This window comes from Fringilla coelebs (assembly GCF_963513975.1).
Source record: "Fringilla coelebs genome assembly, chromosome: 8".
Lineage (NCBI taxonomy): Eukaryota > Metazoa > Chordata > Aves > Passeriformes > Fringillidae > Fringilla > Fringilla coelebs.
In genome coordinates, this window is record NC_140066.1 from 9316958 (window position 1) to 9336253 (window position 19296).

Here is a 19296-nt window from a genome sequence, read left to right on the forward strand (position 1 = left end):
ACACTGTGAGGTGACAGATTACTCTTTTATGAAGGAAAAATTTAATTAATGAAAGTTCTAGTCCAAAAATTCACTAAAACTTAATGGTTTCTTTACACTGCTTTACACATTTTTTAAATCCTAAAATATAATCTAGTCCATAAGGGATGCAATTTCTCACTCTAGTGAGCCCAAATCAAAGCAATGCCATCCTTTAACAGTCTGAATTACTCTACTGGAGCATCAGGCATAACAGATTGCTCCACACCCTCCTTCTTCACCATTCCTGTCTAGTCATATGCAAATTTCATAAGTTCCCATTTTTTTCCTATTATGCCAGGAGGAGAAGAGAGAGTTGGCTCAGGAGACAAAGAATTGCTTCTACAACCTGTTTGATGCCCAGTGTTAGCTGATTTACAAAGCCTCTCATCTCCACTTCAGCTACATGAAAGCCTTACAAAATTCTTACTCCTATTAGCAACAATTTTTGCAATTAAAACCCAAATTTTGAAAAGGTTTCTGTGCCCCCATTCAGGGCTGTATTTTGGAAACTGCCCAAGCTCTTATTTTGACATAAGACAAGACATGACTAGCAAAATTATTAAAATAGCTCAACATAACAAAAATCTGGCCACCAGTTTCCCAAAAGGTAACTCTTACATACTTAATAATTCTGAAGAAATAGTACTTGATGAGTGAGTTTTTGTAGCTCTTTTTTATACATGTGCTATCAATATGGGTCTGGACTTCTGGAAAATCATAATCAAGCCATTGATTAATTAAAAAAAAATCCACAGTACACTACTGATATCTGTGATACCTTAATATTTGGTAATATTGACCATAGATTATTTCAGTACTATAAAATTATTTAAATTCAATTGATAATTCAGTTTATAAATTGCATGTTAATATCATTGCATGGTGAGGTCAATCTTCACCTAATAACCTCAATGCACATGTTACTTCCAGTCTCTGGTCCATCCATGGTGCTTCAAAGCAACTGAAGTTTGATCTTATGCCACTAAAAGAAATGGAAATGTTTTGGTGCTCTGGGTGAGATTAGAATTCGCCTCTTAATTTTACGTACATGCTTAAATGCTTAGTCAGATCAACACCTAAGGCATTTTACAAACCACAAAAATGCAAAAGAAATTTGAGAAAAAGTCACATTTATGCTTTTTATTATTTTAAACTTTTACTGATTTTGTTATTTTACACCCCCTTCAAAAAGTCAACTTTAAAATACCGCCATAGGCTGAGATAAGACATACAAAAATTAGCTGTGTAAACATTGTGTGAAGAATCTAAAAGAATCTGACACATTAAGGCTCCAATTCAGTAAAATAGGTAAGCTCATGCCAAGCTCATGAGTAGCCACAGAAGTTCTCTGGGATAGGCAATGTAATGCAAATTAAGCAAGTACTTACACTCATCACCAAACTGAAACTTTAAACAGGTTGTTTCTTTTTGACTCCCCTGCATGGCAACACTAATTTTTTAAGCTTATTTCTGTTGAATAATTTTCTTCCCCCCTAAGGTTCATGCCAGGTAAATCCAGATTATATCCCTAAGGATCCCATTAGCAGGGTTTTCTCACACAACAGAGAAAAATTAAACCAAATACAAAAATCCCTTCCTTGCAGTTAGGGAAATATGCCAGTACAAAACTCAATTGCTTCACCACTGCCTTGGGTAGCAGAAGCCTGGGCCCAGTGCCATAAATCACAGGGATGATATGTCACTGTTAAACCCATTACAGCCTTGACCAAAATCTATGGTGATCAATAGCGGGAGTTGGGTGATTTCATTGGATTCTGGATGTGCACCCGGCCTGGGACCAGGAATTACAGAATATCTGCTTCACTACAGGCAACTCCAAAGAGAAAATCTTGTTTCTTCACTCACATAAAAAGCCAGCATGGAGTTAGTTAAGATGCCCTTCCAGGTATTACCGGCTTCTGTACAAGGTAATTTATATATTATATAGGCCTCTTTTTTTTTTTCTTTTCCTTTTTTTTTTTTTCCTGACTGGTTTTTCCAGCTTATACTTTATCATCAAGCAACAGTAAACTTTGCATTCTGGGATGACTGGTTCCTAACACCGCTTTGCTGATTTAAAAATGCTAGTTAAATGAAGTTCCTCAGCTTATTACATTCAAAGCTGGTTTGAAACTGAATTTCTTAGATGGCATTAAAATGCATTATTTTGCCAATGTTTGCATGATTTATTTTCCCCAAACAAACCTTTATTTATTCTTAGAAAAGTAGAATACAATACAGTAGTACAAACAAATGATAATTTATATGCAACTGAGCAAAAAATGTACAAAGATTTCAGACATGTCATTAAAATACAGAAAAAATAATTTAAAATAAAAACAAGATAAAATATAGAGAGCATGCAATGAAGGGAAAATAAAACATTGGGTTGATGATCTTGTGTTTCCTTTCACTCTCAAAAGGAACCATCCTGGCACAAATCAAATTATCACATAAAAAGATAACACCACAAAGGAGACAAGGTAAATGAAGCGACAAGGAAAAAGACAAGGAAAGTGAAAATAATGGTGAAAGCAAGAGACTCTTTAATAATCAAAACCAACACTGCTGACACCGTGCTGAAGATACAGAAGCCTCAATTGCCATGAAATAGTATCTGGCTGGAGAACTAAAGTGAGATGAACACAGTACAAATCACAATTCTTAGCAGTGACAAATTTGGATCCATTGGACTCGTGGCTGCCAGCTCCTATTTCCATTTGTAAGGTACACTGGGATTCCTGCTCTTCTAATACCAGAAAAGAGCCTTAGTGGGTAACTTTCATGACTGCTAAAGCTGGAATAATGGATTTCTGAGGTAGGCTGGGATTTGCACATCAGTGGACATGGAAAAAAGGGAGTTTACGGCAGGTCACATGAGGCTGCCCTGGCCAGAGATACAGGGTTTTTTTCTTTCACCCTGTGTACCACCAAAATACTCATGAAAATTTTTAGAATAATTTTGCTACCTCACACTATCTCATAGAGCTCGCAGAGTCTAGACTTTTTGAGATTCAAGACATGATTAAGCTTGGAGTAACAGGAAATAGGATTTATAAGGTGCTGTTACTAATACACAAGACTGTTTTCACTCTGAATGGTACCTGAGATGCTGCTCCCTTTTAATAATTTAAAAATAAAAAGGACAGAAAAGTGAAAAGTCTATTGAATAAAATTAATTTGCAGAAGCATGAGAAAGGAAAGAAATCACAAACTATGCTCTGATTGTTAATGAATTATAAATTTGACACAAGTTATGAGACAATGACTAAAAGCAACTCAGGAGATGGAAAAGTATGTAGGCCTTAACCAATAAAACCCCCAAATCTTCTTGCACTAGAGATCCCCAAACACACTGGGTCCACTTTCTGAAACACTCACATTGCTAGGAATAGCCCAGCTGGTTTGGAAAAATAGATTTTTGATTAAACATATCTATTATCTGTGAAAACAAAGAATCAAACTAAGAATATATTTGGGTTATTCCAACATTGTCTTTCAAGAGCTATATCAAATAGAAGCGAATCAATATGAGAGATGCAACAAGTATCATATCCCAGAAAACAAAAAATCGTTCTGCACAAGTGGCTAATTTTGTTTAATATGGGGTTGCCTGTTAATCTTTTAGTGAACAATGTCATGGACAGTGAAAAATATGGGAATTTAACTGTCTTTCTATGAATAGTAGGATATTTTATCTTTGCATATAATTTCCCATTGTTTTGTAGTATATGGATGAACAAGGAATGCTTTCTTCAGAGCTCTGATGAGATCTCAGAAGTAATAATCTTCAGAGAATAGCACATCACACAAAGACACAGCTGATAAAGCACAGAGGATGCTGGGGAGCCCATTGCAGGAAGCATCCACGTTGGATTATAATGACAACAAAGATGTGAAAACTGCCTTTTATTCCTTCAAAGGGGATAAAAGATGCCAACAATCTGATGATGTGGCAAAGCCCTTGGGTGTTAAATGATCCACATTACATTATGGCTTACTGATATTGTGAAATAAATGCATAGGACTCACAAAAAAGTTAAAGAAATCCAGAGGCAATTGTCAAAAGTTCAACATTTATATGGTACCAGTTTTAATAACTTTATCTGATTGCCCAGTCATTTAAAAGGGACATAAAGTGACTGAACAAAGACTCCAGAATAAATATTAATTTTTCACAACTCCCTAATTTTCTGAAGCTAATCAAAGTCAAAAGATTAGGTATCAGTATTTCAGGCTGAGTAGCAGCTGTGTAAATTCAAGATTTTTACATACAGAGATAGATGTATGAGCTGGCTAAATTTCACTGTGGGTATTGGATGGCTGGGTACCAACAATGAGTAGAGGGTGATCATAAATTCCAGAATATATTTTTTGAAAAAGATGATCTAGTGCAAGTTTTTCTGAGTTAGAAAGTAATAAGGCAATTTTAACATTACCAGATATTTTCTAGCTTGAAGAGATTGCAAACTTGAGCCCTAATAAAAGAGTGTGGCATGGTGTTGCAGCAGTGCATTTTTTCCTGATGCTGGAGCTAATCTTTCTTTTGTTAATCTGATCTGATAAGGATTAAATAGGGATAACATTAAGATTTGTACAGCAGAACTCATTAGAAACATTTTTACAAATCTCCTACACATAGAATAAAAATATCTTGTAGCAACATCCTGAAAAAGACCAACCCAGCCTTTGCTCTTCTAGCAAGAAATTTCACTATTCCTTGAAAGATACAATTGTGAACCAATGGCACCATGGAAAAATAAAGGTAATTCATCTTTCCTGCAGGTTTGTCTTAATGAATTGATACAGTGCAGAGGGACAATTTTTTTTTTTTTTTTACATTTTTGTGGGGTTGAGTTTCTTCATATGTGAAAAATGTAAAAAATATTCTAATTGGAAGCAATGACCCCTTGACACAATTCTTCCTGTTAAGTCTACAAATGTAGATCAGGTTAATATCAATATCTAAGTTATGTTGTCAGGTTTCAAAAGACAGGCTTCTGTTTGTTTCATAGTTAATACTACATTCTGCACACTCAGTGTAATTAAGAGCTGTGATTTATACCATGCAGACATCTGAGTCCTTGGACATCAATGTATTGGCTCAGCCTAACCTCCACAAAAGCCTAAAGAATACGAAGTGGAAAAAGAAAAGTCAACAAACTGGCATAAAACACCACCTCAATGGTTTTTCCCCAATGCCAAGAAAGGCAATGCACATTTTTTTAGCCACAGACTTCACAGACCCTCAACATAAAAAACAAGTCTCTAAAAAATGCTTTTTCCCTCTCTCCAGCAAGCTGCACACACCCAACTCTGCCATAGATCGGCCATAGTAGTTGTATATTCATCGTCCCAACATTTCTTTTTTCTGGAGTTGGCAATTGACATGATATAACCAACCAGGTGGGTCATACCAAAGTGAGAATGCTGCACAAGGGCTTCACAAGCCAGAACAACTCCTCATTCAATCCTGGTTCCACTGTAATTTTTCCAAGGGATTTATAAAGCTCCTATCAGGGCAAGGGTCACAGAAGCCAAATGTTGCCACCTTCTCTTTGGCCCACAGGCAACATCAAAGTCTAATTTCAGTCTGCAGTAAAATCAGCCTTCTCTGTGACCCTCCACAAGCTCTGCTTCACAGAAGAAAGTGACTGGGAGACATCCCAGTTCCCACAATTTTTATGTGATATCACAACACTTGTGTTTTGCCAAAGCCTTCCCAAAAGCAGAAGAAAATCAGCAGCATGATTTGAGTTTGTAGCTCTTACTGAACTGATGACTTGGCTGGAGTACCAGATGCAGCTAAGAGGCAGATTTTAATGTTCTGTGTGTGCTACTCGTGCTGTAGCTCTGTCATTATAGCTCTTGCTATAGAAATGCTGGTCAACACACAGTGCTAGAAATGAACTATTGTGAACACACTCCTCCTGGAGATCAAATTCTCCTTGTGCTTTTGGTCCCTTATGCCAGGCTCAGCCACTGCTCCTGCCTCAAGCAAAGGAGTGCCCAGGACTCCACACCCCCCTCAGCCCTGGATCCTGTCCTTACTATAGTTTTGAAACTTGGTTCTTTTAAACACATCAGAAACCTTCATCCTATATTCACCACCTCTTTCTAAACTTGGTTTCCTACCTTAATTGCAGTAGCCATCAGATGTCCCACTTCAATCCCTCCTCACTGGTAGTACATAGACAAAATAAGTCAGGCCACTGATCTGACAGGAAATACGGCTACATTTGTTTGCTAGTTTAGCTGAGTGGATGTTGTGGTCTCTGTGACAAGAGCCCCAGCTCCTGGTGTGCAGCAGGGCTGGAGCAATGTGGCCATGTGGCACATGTGGCCATCAGCCTAGGAAGAGGGTTCCTGAGGATCCTGCCTGTCCTCAGCTCTGGGTAGCTGTCACCTTTCCTTATGGCTGCTCTGATCGACCCAAAGGTGCCTCTAGCTGCCTGCCTGTCCTTGCACCCAGCTGTCCCTTTCATGGGACCCCTCATTCCAGCCCACCCTGCCTGGCATACCCTCTGTACGCCTTCCTCCAGCCAGCCCTGTGCCCTCTCACCTCCTCGTTCACTTCACACCTGCTGTGCCAGGGCTCCTGCTGACTCTGCTCCCCCTCTCCCGGCAGCCTCTCCATCACTGATCTTTCTGGAACCTGTCCATGCTCTGTTTAATTTGCCTCTAACCCAGACTAGTTGTGCTCCAAGGGCAGGCCCAGCCCCACAGACAGCGGTCTGCCCAAGCACAGCTCTACCATGGGAGTAACTTCAGTCTACTTTAAAACACAGAAGGTTAAAAGTATTCTATGTTTGACAAAGAAACTGCCAAAGAGCACTACAGGCGTACAAGAGCAACCTTCATCAAGAACACACTGGAGGGAAAGGGAAGGAGAAGGATGGGAAAGGGAGAAAAGTGGGATGGGGTAGGCATAGATATGCAACAATCCTTCTTAGAGGTATTAAAAAAGAAAGGAAGGGGATGAGTGAAAAAAGGAAAATATTAAACTTGGGAAGACAGATCCTTTTCCAGCAATGGAAACTGAGTATTCAAAACTCCTTGCAATAAAAAAGCGAATTTTTTTCACCTTAGCTATATGAAACTGCCTTTAAATCATATTCTCATCTCATTCTACAAAGATACACAAAGGCAATTCCCTGAGTGTAGAGAGGGGAACACACCACACAGGATGGCCAGATAAGTGCTTGTGCACACAGCAGGAGGACACTTTGGGAACATCCCTGCCTGTGCCCTGCAGGATTTCACAGTGTGCAGTGAAACACTGCTGGGCTTTAGGCCGTCACAATGCCAGCATGGGGGCACCTTTGGAGTTACAGCAGGAGCAACTTCTACAAGGCAGCAGGGCCAAATCATAGCATACGGAGCTGTTTGGGTTGGAAGGGACCCAACCCCAACCCCTCTGCCAAAGGCAGGGACGCCATCCACTAGACCAGGTTGCCAATTTGCCAAAATTGCCTACAGGTGACAGGTATGTCAGTCTATTGCTCCTGCAACTTGAAAAAGAGAGATAAGAATTGGTGGACTATGTACTATTTTCCAGCTGCAGTGTAGCTCACTGCTATTATTAGCTTGTGAAAAACATCTGTTCCAAGATGAAAGCACCTACAAATGCCTCAGTGTCTCCAAAACTACAGGAGGTTAGTTTGTTAAACATTTAAACTAGGTAAACAAATACAGGCTTCATGCAAGACAGATCTGAGAATAGACTCATTATTTTATCTTAGCACTGCTAACTTCTTCTGGCTGCTGTGCATGGAAACTTCAAACCCAAGAACTTCTCAGGTATAATTTCCTAGATAAAACATGTTATATGAAGGTCAACTTCCTCAGAGGCTCCTACTTTTAGAAATAAAATTGACTTCAAAAGAAAGGAAGCATTTAAACAGTGTCATGGCAATATGGCTTATTCAATTATTAACTAGCTGATTTATTTTTAATTGCTTGTGTACCTCTTCAAACTCAGCCTAGGTCAGCCATGAAGGAGAGCATCTACCAGACGTCTGGCAGCTGCAGAGCCTGCACAGGATGGACTCGGATCTCCCAGCCAATGGATGGGGGCTCAGATCAGAGAAAACATCACCACAGATGGCACAGCTGGGTGCCTGTGACTGGCCTCCCCGTCACTCACAGCAGAGTGGCCGAGGGCGTGTTTCTGAACCACTCTCTTACCCCTAAAGGTGGTCTCTCCAGGTCAGGGCTGAGGCACATTGGTGGGGCAATGAGGGGAAGTTTGCACTGCTGCTGCCCATGCTGTATCTGCTCTACAAATAAATAGAGGACTTTAGTCTCCAGGACTGTCAGTTTGGCACCTTCCATGTGCACAAAAGACACTTTTGTTCGTTTGCTTTTATTTTCTTAGAAACAACCACCCAAAAAGTTATATGCAAAGCTTAGTATGGCAAATCAAAATAAATCAAATTTATTGTGTGAGAGCACCTAAAATCCCATAACTTCCATTTGCTCTCTCTTTCTTTTGTGTTTTCTACTTTTAATTGTGATAAGAATAAAAGTTATGGACCTCTTTCGGTGTTTCTTGATGACAACGGTTGCTGTTCCACCACAACTCCAATGCTGCCACCAAGCAAGCAAGCAGAAGGCCTATTGCTAAAATGCAGAAAACTCCTGCAAAACTGTGCAGCTTGAGTGCCTTCCCATCTGTCTGTGCATTGGTATGGCTATTCAGGTCACAACGTCCCATCCGTGGCCACCACTTCTGTTTAAGAACATCCAAATCTCCGCTTTCTTGCAACTCTAGGATCCTGCAGAAATTTCAAAAGACAAGAATTATTTGCAATGGTACTGTTTTACAGGTTTTTCTTGTCTTTTCCTTATGCTTCACAGTTCTTAAATCTACCGTCCCATAACTCAAAACTCCACCCCCCTCCACCACCGGAGTGTTGTAGTCTTCATCTGAAACTCCCTTATACCAAGATTTCTTTCTACTCACAGCAGCAGGTAAACTCCACTGGGTAACTTAAGGAAAAAAAGAGACCGTCAAAAATTCCACTGCAATGCAAACAGCATTTCCAGGGGAAATCACCACATTCCAGTTAGTTATGCCTGGTCTGGCTACATTCAGCTGCAGCAGCTGGTCCCACTAGTGAAATGCTCAATCCACTCCACTGCTGCTCTCCTACAATAATTCCAAAAATATGTGAGGCTAAGCAGGCTACTGTTTGTGCACCACTTAGTACAAATCTGTTTAAGCAGCGACCAACTCATTTATTTTAGTAAATGTAGTTTATTCAAAAGGATTTTACTTCAACACTGTTACTTAATGCCTGAATTACTGTGTTAACAGTTGCTAATTAATCATTGTTTTGTCTCTTTTGAAGTGTCCCGTCTCTGCATGAATGATTCATTTTGGATTTGGTTTGATAACTGTTTTAGCTGTTTACTAACAATCTTTTCTCTTGAGGCAGCTTTGTCTCCAGTAATGCAGCTGGAGTTTTGCTCCTTTTTATGAAGGAGAAGCAAGATGAGGCAATCTCACTTCAAATCCCTGCCTGAAGCAGCGCATGCGCTCACCTTCTGCTAAGGACACACATGCCTGCACAGCTGTGTGTCTTCAGTTCAGGGTACACATTCACATGGACAAGAGATACCAGCTGGTAGCTCAGAGATCACTAAATAGCACAGTTTTATAGTCTTCTGGTCTTGTCAGTCCCATGCAATTCTTGTTACCCTGCACCATCCTGACTCTTTGATCAGTCCATCCACCCTGAAGGATGGCAAGCAGGCCATTGCTGCTTGCTTCCTGCAGGGAGCAACACACTGCTTCAGAGCCTGCAGAACGTGGTGTGAGCTCAAGATGTCCCCTCAATCTCTCCACTACCTCTGACCCAGCTCAGAGGACATCAGTCCTCTGCCAGAGGCAGTGCTATCTGAAGGTGCGAGGCCACATGTCACCTCCAGTCTCCTCCTCCCAAACCAGATGCACATGGAGCAGAAGGAGCAGCAGCTGTGTTGGGGCCTGAACTCATAACCTCTCTGCTGTCATGTATTCATTGTTCTTTATTAATTAAATGCCAACGTTAATGTGAACCATTGCTGGCTATAGACAGAAATCCTATAAAAGGAGCTTTGTTTCAGTTTACCTCTGGGAGAAAAGATCTCTGTAAGGACTTCCATGCTGGAGTGCTATCCCATATCCTTTGCTGCTGATGCTGTTTCCAATGACTGTCACAGAGCATTCATCATCTGTCAGTGCAGCATATTCCACCACTGTCACATCCCACAGGAAAGCATAATTTCCCTTCTTTGCCTGTAAATACAGCATGAACACAACACAGTATAAACTAAACTGCATTTCTAGGTAGGACAAAACCTTAGGCAGCAAACAAATCCAAATCTTGTCACTGTTCCTTGGTGTTATTTCATTAGGTCAGTTTATATGTAGACCTTCAACATAACACCTTTCTAACAGTCTTTTCTCCCAGTAGGACCTCACCTACTTCAAACCTTGCTAAAATATCTTCCATTTTTTAGTATGCACATAGGATAGCACAGCCATCTAGAAGTGTAGGTGAGGCCTATGTAACAGGTTATTAATTATAAATGAAAGCTATTGCTACTAGATGATGAAATTGGATGCATGTTTTGTAGGAGACATGGAATGTGACTGGTTCCATACATTTAAGTGACAATACTGGCATAGTATGAGCATTAAGTGATGAGTGTCACAGGCACCAAAATTGTAATTTTCAGCTTTGCTCATATAAACATGTAAATAAACAAATTTGCCTTGCAAGTAAACACAGCTCTTCTGAGAGCCATGTTAGTCCTGTAACAAAAGGCACTGAGCTGAAAGAGTTCCTTCTTTTCTTCACAGGTAAGAAGATTCACAAGCATGTACAATTATTTCAGTTTTGGGATAAATATTGTTTTAACACACATCCATGTAGATATCCTTAAATATCAGCTTTAATTGGAACTGAAACCAAGGCCTGCACACTGTGTATATAATGAATGTAATTAACACAAGATGTAAGAAACATATCTGAATAGGGGTTCAGTAGAGTAAAATAAAATATCATCTTGCTGGTTTAAGTAACCATTGGTTGCCTAATACATTGAAGTAGCTGAAGTCCTGTATATATTTCTTTCTGGGAACTGATTCACAAAGCTCCCCTAGCAAATGGCTGCAGCTCTGCCACAGAATTAGTTCATCCTTCCAATTCTTTCTAAGCTCAGTTCTGAATTCACCTGTAAGTTTGTAAGACTCCATCAGTTATTTCATTACACTGGATTCCTCAGTTGAGCAAATAAGATAATTTACTTCATCATAGTTTGACATAAACCACACTTTACTGAAGTCCCTACAGTTGCTTACACATGACAATAAATCAAATGGGTGAGGTTTCTTCTAGGAGGCAGAATTTAAGGAAATAAAGATTAAAATTATGTTGCCTAGACTTTCTGTAAGGTACTTGCTGCAATCCACCTATTTTCCCTCATTCCCTTTTATCTGCATTGAGGGAATCAAAGATCCACAAATTCATTTGCTTCTGGGTTAAAACAGAGTAGAAATGTTATATCCTTTCTCATTTGTAAGATGTGAAAGAGTCCTTACACTGAACCCTTGGAAAATATTATTTTATTACTCAGCCACATTGTGTTCCATGGTAAAAAATAATACATAGGATTTTGCTACCTATTATTGGAAAGTGTCAGCATTAAAAATATGTCCTCAGGGGATCAAAAGCAGCAGCATTTGTTACTGTACACAGAATTTATTCAAAATCCATGATATTAGAGAACAAAAGTCCTGCCTGATGGATACACAGAAATCGGACACCCCATAAAGATCTGGCCTAATTCACTATGTGAATTAGGTAAAATGTGTTTTACATTTCTCTGGGTATTTTTAAGTTGGTTGGTTGAATTTTTGTCTTCTTTTTTGTTGTTGTTTGGTTTGGTTTTTTGTTGGGGTTTTTTGTTTGTTTGTTTGTTTTGTTTTAAAATTTTGGGGTTGGGGTTTTTTGTTTGTTTCTTTGTTTTGGTTTGGTTTTTTTGTTGTTGTTTTTGGGGTTCTTTTGGTGGTTTGTTCAGTTTAAAGAGGTGTATTTATTTTCTGTTCTTTCAGAACTGGTCAGCAAATCATCTTTTCACATTTACAGTTTAGAAAAGAACACTGACAACACAATACATTCCTTATCTATCTCTTAGTAATACTTGAAGAATGCAATATTCCTCAAATATTCGACTTGCATTACAATGCACTGGCTAAAGAAAAAATACACATTATTGAGTCTACTTTTCAATCCTCAGCTTTCTGTATGTTATCTTATATACAAGGGCTTTGTACACAGACGTTCAATGCTGTACAGCAGATCTTTTTGTAAAGGTCTACTTCCCTTGTGTTTGTAGTGCTGCTATCCTAAATCACATCCTGCAACTGCAAATGGTCAATAAACCAAGCCTGCCAGAACTCATCACATCTATTTTACATATTTTTAATGGCATAAATCAGCCTATCCAATGTCATCCCATTTGTAGAGCATTATTTCTCTGACAGCCTGATCATTTTTGCATAATCAGGAATCTGACTTTTGAACTCTTGGTTGTGTATATGTCTCAACTCCCAGAAATCCTGGGTGCAAGGCTGTGTCCCTTCCCTCTCTGACTGCCAAAACCAGAATCTCCAAAGACCCCTTTTTCCTAAGGGAAGACTTAGTTTTTTCCAAACTTCTTTCACTTGTGAAATTTTCTTCCCTGAAGAGTGAAGACCTCATACTATTAGTGTGTTCATTGTGTGGAAAGTTTTCTTACAACAAATGTTTAGTTGCTGCCTAAATTCGGCATCCTTCACTTCACTGTTAATATCTGTTGTGACAGCTAAGCAGTATCATTTGTTCAATTTGAGGAAAAGCTGTCAAACTTTGAAAAACATATGTACAAGACACATAAGTGCACACATACATGTGTGTTTGAAGTAGGCTGACTTTTTATATACCTTTACTAGGCAAGCAGTAAAAGCCAAATAAAATCAAATTGACATTTTCAATGAAAAATCAACCTCAAATTTTAAATGTAGTTTAAACTTTTTTTTTTTTTTAATGAAAGACTCCATGTCTTCATGGAGTCTTTAAGGGGCATGCCTGCCCTTCAACTTCCAGGCCATGAATGTAGGAAGAGTGCAAAAGGGGCTGTGCAAATGCCTGCTGAGAACAGGTGAGACAGCTTGAATAAAAATGACTGAAATAAACACAGAATAATGAGCTCAAATTTATACTTCAGTCTTCTCGTTGTACTTCATATTTTGCTCCTTTCCCATGGCCTTACTGTGACTCTCAGCATACAGGCATGCTGCACAACAAACTAAAAATCACTTGGTTAAACTTTCAGAAAGCTCTTTATCAGAAAGTCAGACAAAGGAGCACTCATTTATTCCACCCAGGTAGAACAACTACTTTGGCTTACACCAAAGACACCAGATTTATCCTTGGTTTAATAGATTTAAGAAAAAAAAAAAACCCTGGGCAAAATTTATATTAAAAAAAAATATATTTATTCTTCACAATCCTAAAAAAAATTAAAAGGCCAAAGAAGATGGCTTCCTAGATAAGACAAGGGCCACAAAGAAAATAATACTCCAGGAAAGCAGTAAACAACTCCATGATGTCACTCTTAAAGGTGGATGGAGATAGAGGAATATTGTTCAAATGGTCCTGCCTTACTGATGGTTAAACAATGTTGTTTCAAAGAAAGCATACATAACAACAAAGCATAATAACAACATGATAAAAGATTGATTCCAGATTAATCACTGATATATCTGTGATTTATCATAAACTTATAAGGAAGCTATCATACTTAAGAAAGAAGTGCCAGAATAATGCAAAATTCATCATTAATTTACTGCCAGAACAGAGTGTCAGTGTAGCTGATCCCATTACATGGCTGAAACCACAGAAATATCAAAAAGTGACCTTTACATTGGCATTAGTGGAGTAGTTCAAAAAGATGGTTGGGTAACATTTATTATCTATAAAAAAGTGCTTTAGGAGAAGCAACATACAACATAGTTCTAATAAAAAGAAAAAAAAATGCCATTTCATCATATTGAAATGTTTCAAACATTAAAATAATTAAGGAACTACTACAGAATGCAATAGATTCAGATTTAAGGAAGCAGTTGCATTTGCTTCAAATGCTGATGGGTCAAGAAATGGAGAAATTTATGAAGCTCTTTGACAGCAATCACAATTCACAATATAAAATTCATTGTGGACAATAGTTTTTTAAAAATCATGCTAAATGAACTTTTAAGCTACTTCTACTCTCAAAATTAGAATGAAGAAAGAAGATGATCACTCTGATTTAATGCTCAGTGATCATTAAGGAAGCAAAAAAGAGAAGGAAAAAATTCTTACTGTGCTATTGGCTAAATCAATGATGCATTCTCATTTTGTGCTCTACTTGGTTTTGATCGCTTTTCATCAAAAGTCATACACGGGAAGAAAAGAAACAATTCAGAGAAATTTTGGCACTAAATTAATTGGACAGGGGAACAAACAATCTCAACCAAAGCAGGGCACTATAAAATGCAATAATGAATTCAATTCTCCTATCTGTACATATAGCAGATGCAGGATCCCATGGGGATGATATTACTTCATTCTTTCAAAGCAAAAATGGGTGCTCCCAAAGGAAATAAAATCCACAGTATGTTGGTGTAATCAATAATTACCCTGATTGCCAGTGGATGTAAAGCAAACAGTTCACTGAGATCCTGGCTGTAGAAACTTTCCTGTGACAGCATTCGTCAATCCTCATCTGTGATGGTCCCAGACAGTTAAAAACAGCTTTTTGTATGGACTGGTGGTTTGTGTGGTTTCTGCTCCTGTGCTGTGCAGAAGTACCGCTAAATAGGAGGAGGCTTTCCATCTTCAATAATCGCTTTCAACTACCTTGGGAACACAGCAAAAGCAACCTCATCCCCACCACCCTCGGCTCTCAGGAGTCCCCCTGTTACTTATGTGACACTGAAGCGCATTCCTGCCTTTTCTTGGCTCTCCCAGTACTGCAAAAGCTGTGCCTTGCCCATGGGAGATGGTCACTGTGGCTGCAGGGACTCTGCTGTGTCTGAAGAGATGTCTCTGCCATGGCAACCAAACACCATGAAAGCTCACATGACTTTCCCCCACTGCCATCCCTTTGTTTTCAGACAGTCAAAGGGAGTAGGAAAATCTCTGTGAAATGGAGAAAGATAAATGGGATAGGGACAAACACCTGAAATACCTGTCTGTGGCACGAATAATCAGCACTCCCTGTTTTGCACTGGAGTGGCATGGCTTTGTTTGTAACTGCAGCTGAACTGTGACACTGTCTGAAGAAAATGGAAAGGAGAAAGAGGGAAGAATAGTAGTGACTTTTTTCTTTTTTTTTGCATTGTGTCAGGCAAGTCCTCATTCAGAAAAATGTTTTATGAATCTCTTTATGCTAGAGAGATTTAGAGTTCCCATTTCCTACGAAATACATTTGTAAGGCACATTTACATCTCTTTCATGCAGCAGTATGTGTTTATGGATGGAAACTCTCATTTCCTTGGCTGACATCAATTCTCCTTTAAAAAAAACCCCAGAATTTCTAGCCATAACACTTGACATAGAAAACTTGTCTGTTTATTCCGAGAGTTCAATGAGCTAGGAAGAGTGACACTTAAACTACAAACACAATAGTTTAGTTGACAATGTTATTAAATATTAAAGCCAATTTATGTAGGTGTCTAATCGAATAGCACCTCGGTCATCTTTGGGGACTGAAGTAAAATTTAGTTGTTGTTGACATTAATTGAATGAGCTGATCTAGTTATATAAAAATCACCCTACAACACTGAAATCAAACTTAGTATGAAAAGTTATTATCACATAGATAGGATGGAGCTGCCAGCTCCATACAGACAATATAATTGGTATTCTCAACTGCCTGCCAATCTACAGTTACATTTCTGGCTTAGCAAATGTAGCTATCATAAATGGCAGCATGCACTAGGTTTACAGAATAAGAGTATTTACAATTTCATGGATAAAGAGCATCCACTGCCATAAGACTATTCGAAAAAAGAAAAGTAAAATACTGAATATTTTTCTAAGTTAAACTGTTTCATTATTGGCTTAAATGCTAGGATAGATAGCAAAGTATTTAATGTCTCTATTTCTCCTCTAAATGCTACCAAAAAATATCAAAAGAGGGCTCATTTTCAGAAAATGCTGAGAAGATTAAGAAAAAAAAAGCCAACAACCACTGCAGACTTTAGTATTGCCAGAGGTCTACCTCATCCCCAAGGAACAGAGGATTTTGGAGCCGACGGCAGAGGGCTTTGGGGAAGCTCATCTGAGGGATGGGCAGGGTGTACCTGAATTTTGACTGAATACTTGTATGCTAAGACAAGAAGTGTCTGCATAAAGATTTTGTCCAAAAGTCAAGAAAAGAACCTTTTGCTAGAGGAGTTTGAATTGGGAAATGGGATGGCTTGCACTACTTGCGTTCACCCTCTTCATGGCACTGTAAAAACATTAGAATTTGAATACTGTCCCTCTGACTGTTCAGAAAAGGTTTAAAAACATTCAAAAACTAAAAAGGAAATGCAAGCCAAAACCATTTTATCATGTCCCATGTACAAAAGCATAAAGAACTAGTAAATTGGTGTTTCACTGACAAGAGTGTCTCTGATCAAACATTCACTATGGTAATAAAAACTGTTAACTTGTTTTAGGGAAAAAATCAATAGACAGATGAAGAGGACACTTTTCATTAAAGGAACAGCACATCAAGGCTTTCAGCATGTCTGCATCCCTTCTATGTAATGTACTGGACATGTGTTTGATGTAAGTTCTGTTGAGATTCAAGATGGGGAGCAGAGGGGGGAGGCAGGCTATGAGAGAGAGAGAGAGTGGGCATTTGTAATGGCCAATACTTATTGTCACAGGACTTAGAACAAAGATGCAGCATCTTAAGCTGTTATACATCAGTCCTTGAATCCCACATTAATTCTCTGTTCCATAAAAAAATGTGTAGCTTTATCTGAGAGAAAGAACATTTTGGTAAAACACAGTGTCATGTGAATGCATTTCTCAAAGTCTGGAATAAACAAAGAAAAATCTTGCATTAAATTTCTGTTTCAAGAGAAATGAGTATGTGTTGTGTGGATCCCTTAATTCTTACTCATGTTTCCAATCATGAACTCAGAAAAAAGAAAACAAACTCAAATGAGCAAAGGACAGGAGTCAGTACTGCATAATGTAAAGAATTACATCCAAAAGGGCATTACCAAAGCTCCCACAAAATAGATAAACCTTATGACCAGATGCAATGGACTTGCATACTAAAAACTTAGGCAGAGATAAAGTACTTAAATTCAGAACAATGACACCAAAATATGATTCTTATCTGCCATCAAGGTATTAAAAGGAAGTTTATATAGGAATTTAGGGGGTTTTAAATGACAGTAATTTCTTTCCTGTGACTTAACATTAACTGCATAGAAACAACATTGATACAGAAATTAAATGAAAACCCCTGTGATCCAGTCTTACCTTCCTGATGCCTTCAGAAGGGTTTGATACGCAATTATCTGCCCCATTATTCTTACTGATAGTCCTCCACAGCTCAGCAAATGTGTTATCCTGCTCCAAAGGGTTGGTCCCTTTTGCTTTAAAGTATTCATACACTGCTGAGTCCCTGACTGTACCATAAGATATATCCATTTGTTTGGACAGATCCTGAAATGTTCTGAAATTCAAGTGATATTGAGAAATTAGTATTATGTAGTACATTAGCAAGATTTCATTAATTAAATGGTTTCTTTCAATGTCTGTCACCCATCAGAAAGCACCCTCACCAAATACCATTTCCATATTTCATTCCTCATCATAAAGAAAAGCCAAGTAATTATTTAATTGTACTGAGCTCATATGATTTTAACTATACCCAAGCTCTTTTTCACCCCAGTGAAGATTTTTTTTTTTTCAGAGATAACATTCATGTTAAATATGCCACCAAGATTTCACAAGAATATAATGTGATAAAGACTTACCTGAACACAGGAAAAACTCAGATTATAAATATAAACTTCCAGCCCCATGAACTTCACAGAAATACCTTGCAGAATTCAGTGGAATTAGTTTGCAGTTATACCAATGCTCTATCTCACTTCAAATCAATACGAGTGTTTTAAACAAACAAATAAAATCTTGCTTCCAATTTCCACTAAGTCTCTCTCACTCTCTCTTTTCACAGCCTCTGGTAAAACAGGCATTTTTCATTCACACAGAGGCCTAACTTTCATTTACTCATCATATACAACTCTGGAAGTGTAAATGGGCCTCACTCCGAGTGGCTGTGAAGGCACAATTTATTTTCAAATTGTAGAGAATGTAATTCACTCCTGTTTTACAGCCTTTTCTGCACTGAAAGGTGTAAATCACTGCCTGTGCCAATGAAAACCAGACCAAGCTTCAAAACATTTAAGGTGGCATCACTGCCATCAGAAGCAGGATCCTGGCTGGTTTTTTTCCCCTCTCTCAGAGGTTCATTCCCATTCCTGTGCCTTCTTCCTTTGCCCTCAAGTATCACCTCTGTGCTGTGCCACTATCTGAGCATACAAACACACATTTGACCACTGATGACCAGAGACACCAGCAGGGACCAAACTGAATCTCATAAATAATGGTTTATTTTCTTTAAAATGCTTTATAAATGTGTGCCTTCACATTTTAACATATTAACACATGCTTCACATATTAACAACATGCTTCTGATATAACCAACTAGCACTGCTTGAAATCAATCAAACTAAAGCAACCCTCCCTGCCTCACCCCATTTTTTTTCCCCAAAAACAATCTTCCAGAAACAAAAACTTCCTGATCAATAGATCTGAAAGGCCACCTCCCCTGGCACCACAATAGATCTGAAAGGCCACCTCCAGCTCCTGGAGCCACAAAAGCAGAACATTTTGGCTTGCAGCTTGTGTAGATTTCTTCACAGTGCTCCTGAGAAGCCTTCCCTTGGCCCATGAGCCAAAGCTGTTTTCCACAGCTGAAGACTTGTCATAGACAATATTTTTCTGCCACCTCTTCCCTGTTTCACAGGGGGGATGCCACTGCTGACACCTCACATGCGTGTAAGATTCCCTGCTACACTATTTAAAGCAAAGCAATCTGGGCATATCCACAATGCCCCATAAAAATACATCGAGAGCTCTTCCCTCTTCCTCCCCACAGCACCCCCAGGCCTCTCAGATTTAGGTGCAG

At 38.7% G+C, this 19296-nt stretch overlaps 1 protein-coding gene across 1 annotated transcript in view; it reads right to left on the reverse strand.

Moving 5' to 3' along the window:
* Positions 1-8387: 8387 nt before the first annotated feature.
* Positions 8388-19296, reverse strand: part of GRID1 (glutamate ionotropic receptor delta type subunit 1) — a 456933-nt gene continuing 446024 nt past the window's right edge. Inside the window, exons 13-15 of the mRNA XM_084210662.1 lie at positions 17580-17775; positions 10137-10303; positions 8388-8798 (exon numbers count right to left, since the gene is read on the reverse strand). Of these exons, the coding sequence (XP_084066788.1) occupies positions 8528-8798; positions 10137-10303; positions 17580-17775 (634 nt within the window). The 3' untranslated portion in view covers positions 8388-8527. The remainder of the gene's footprint in view (positions 8799-10136; positions 10304-17579; positions 17776-19296) is intronic.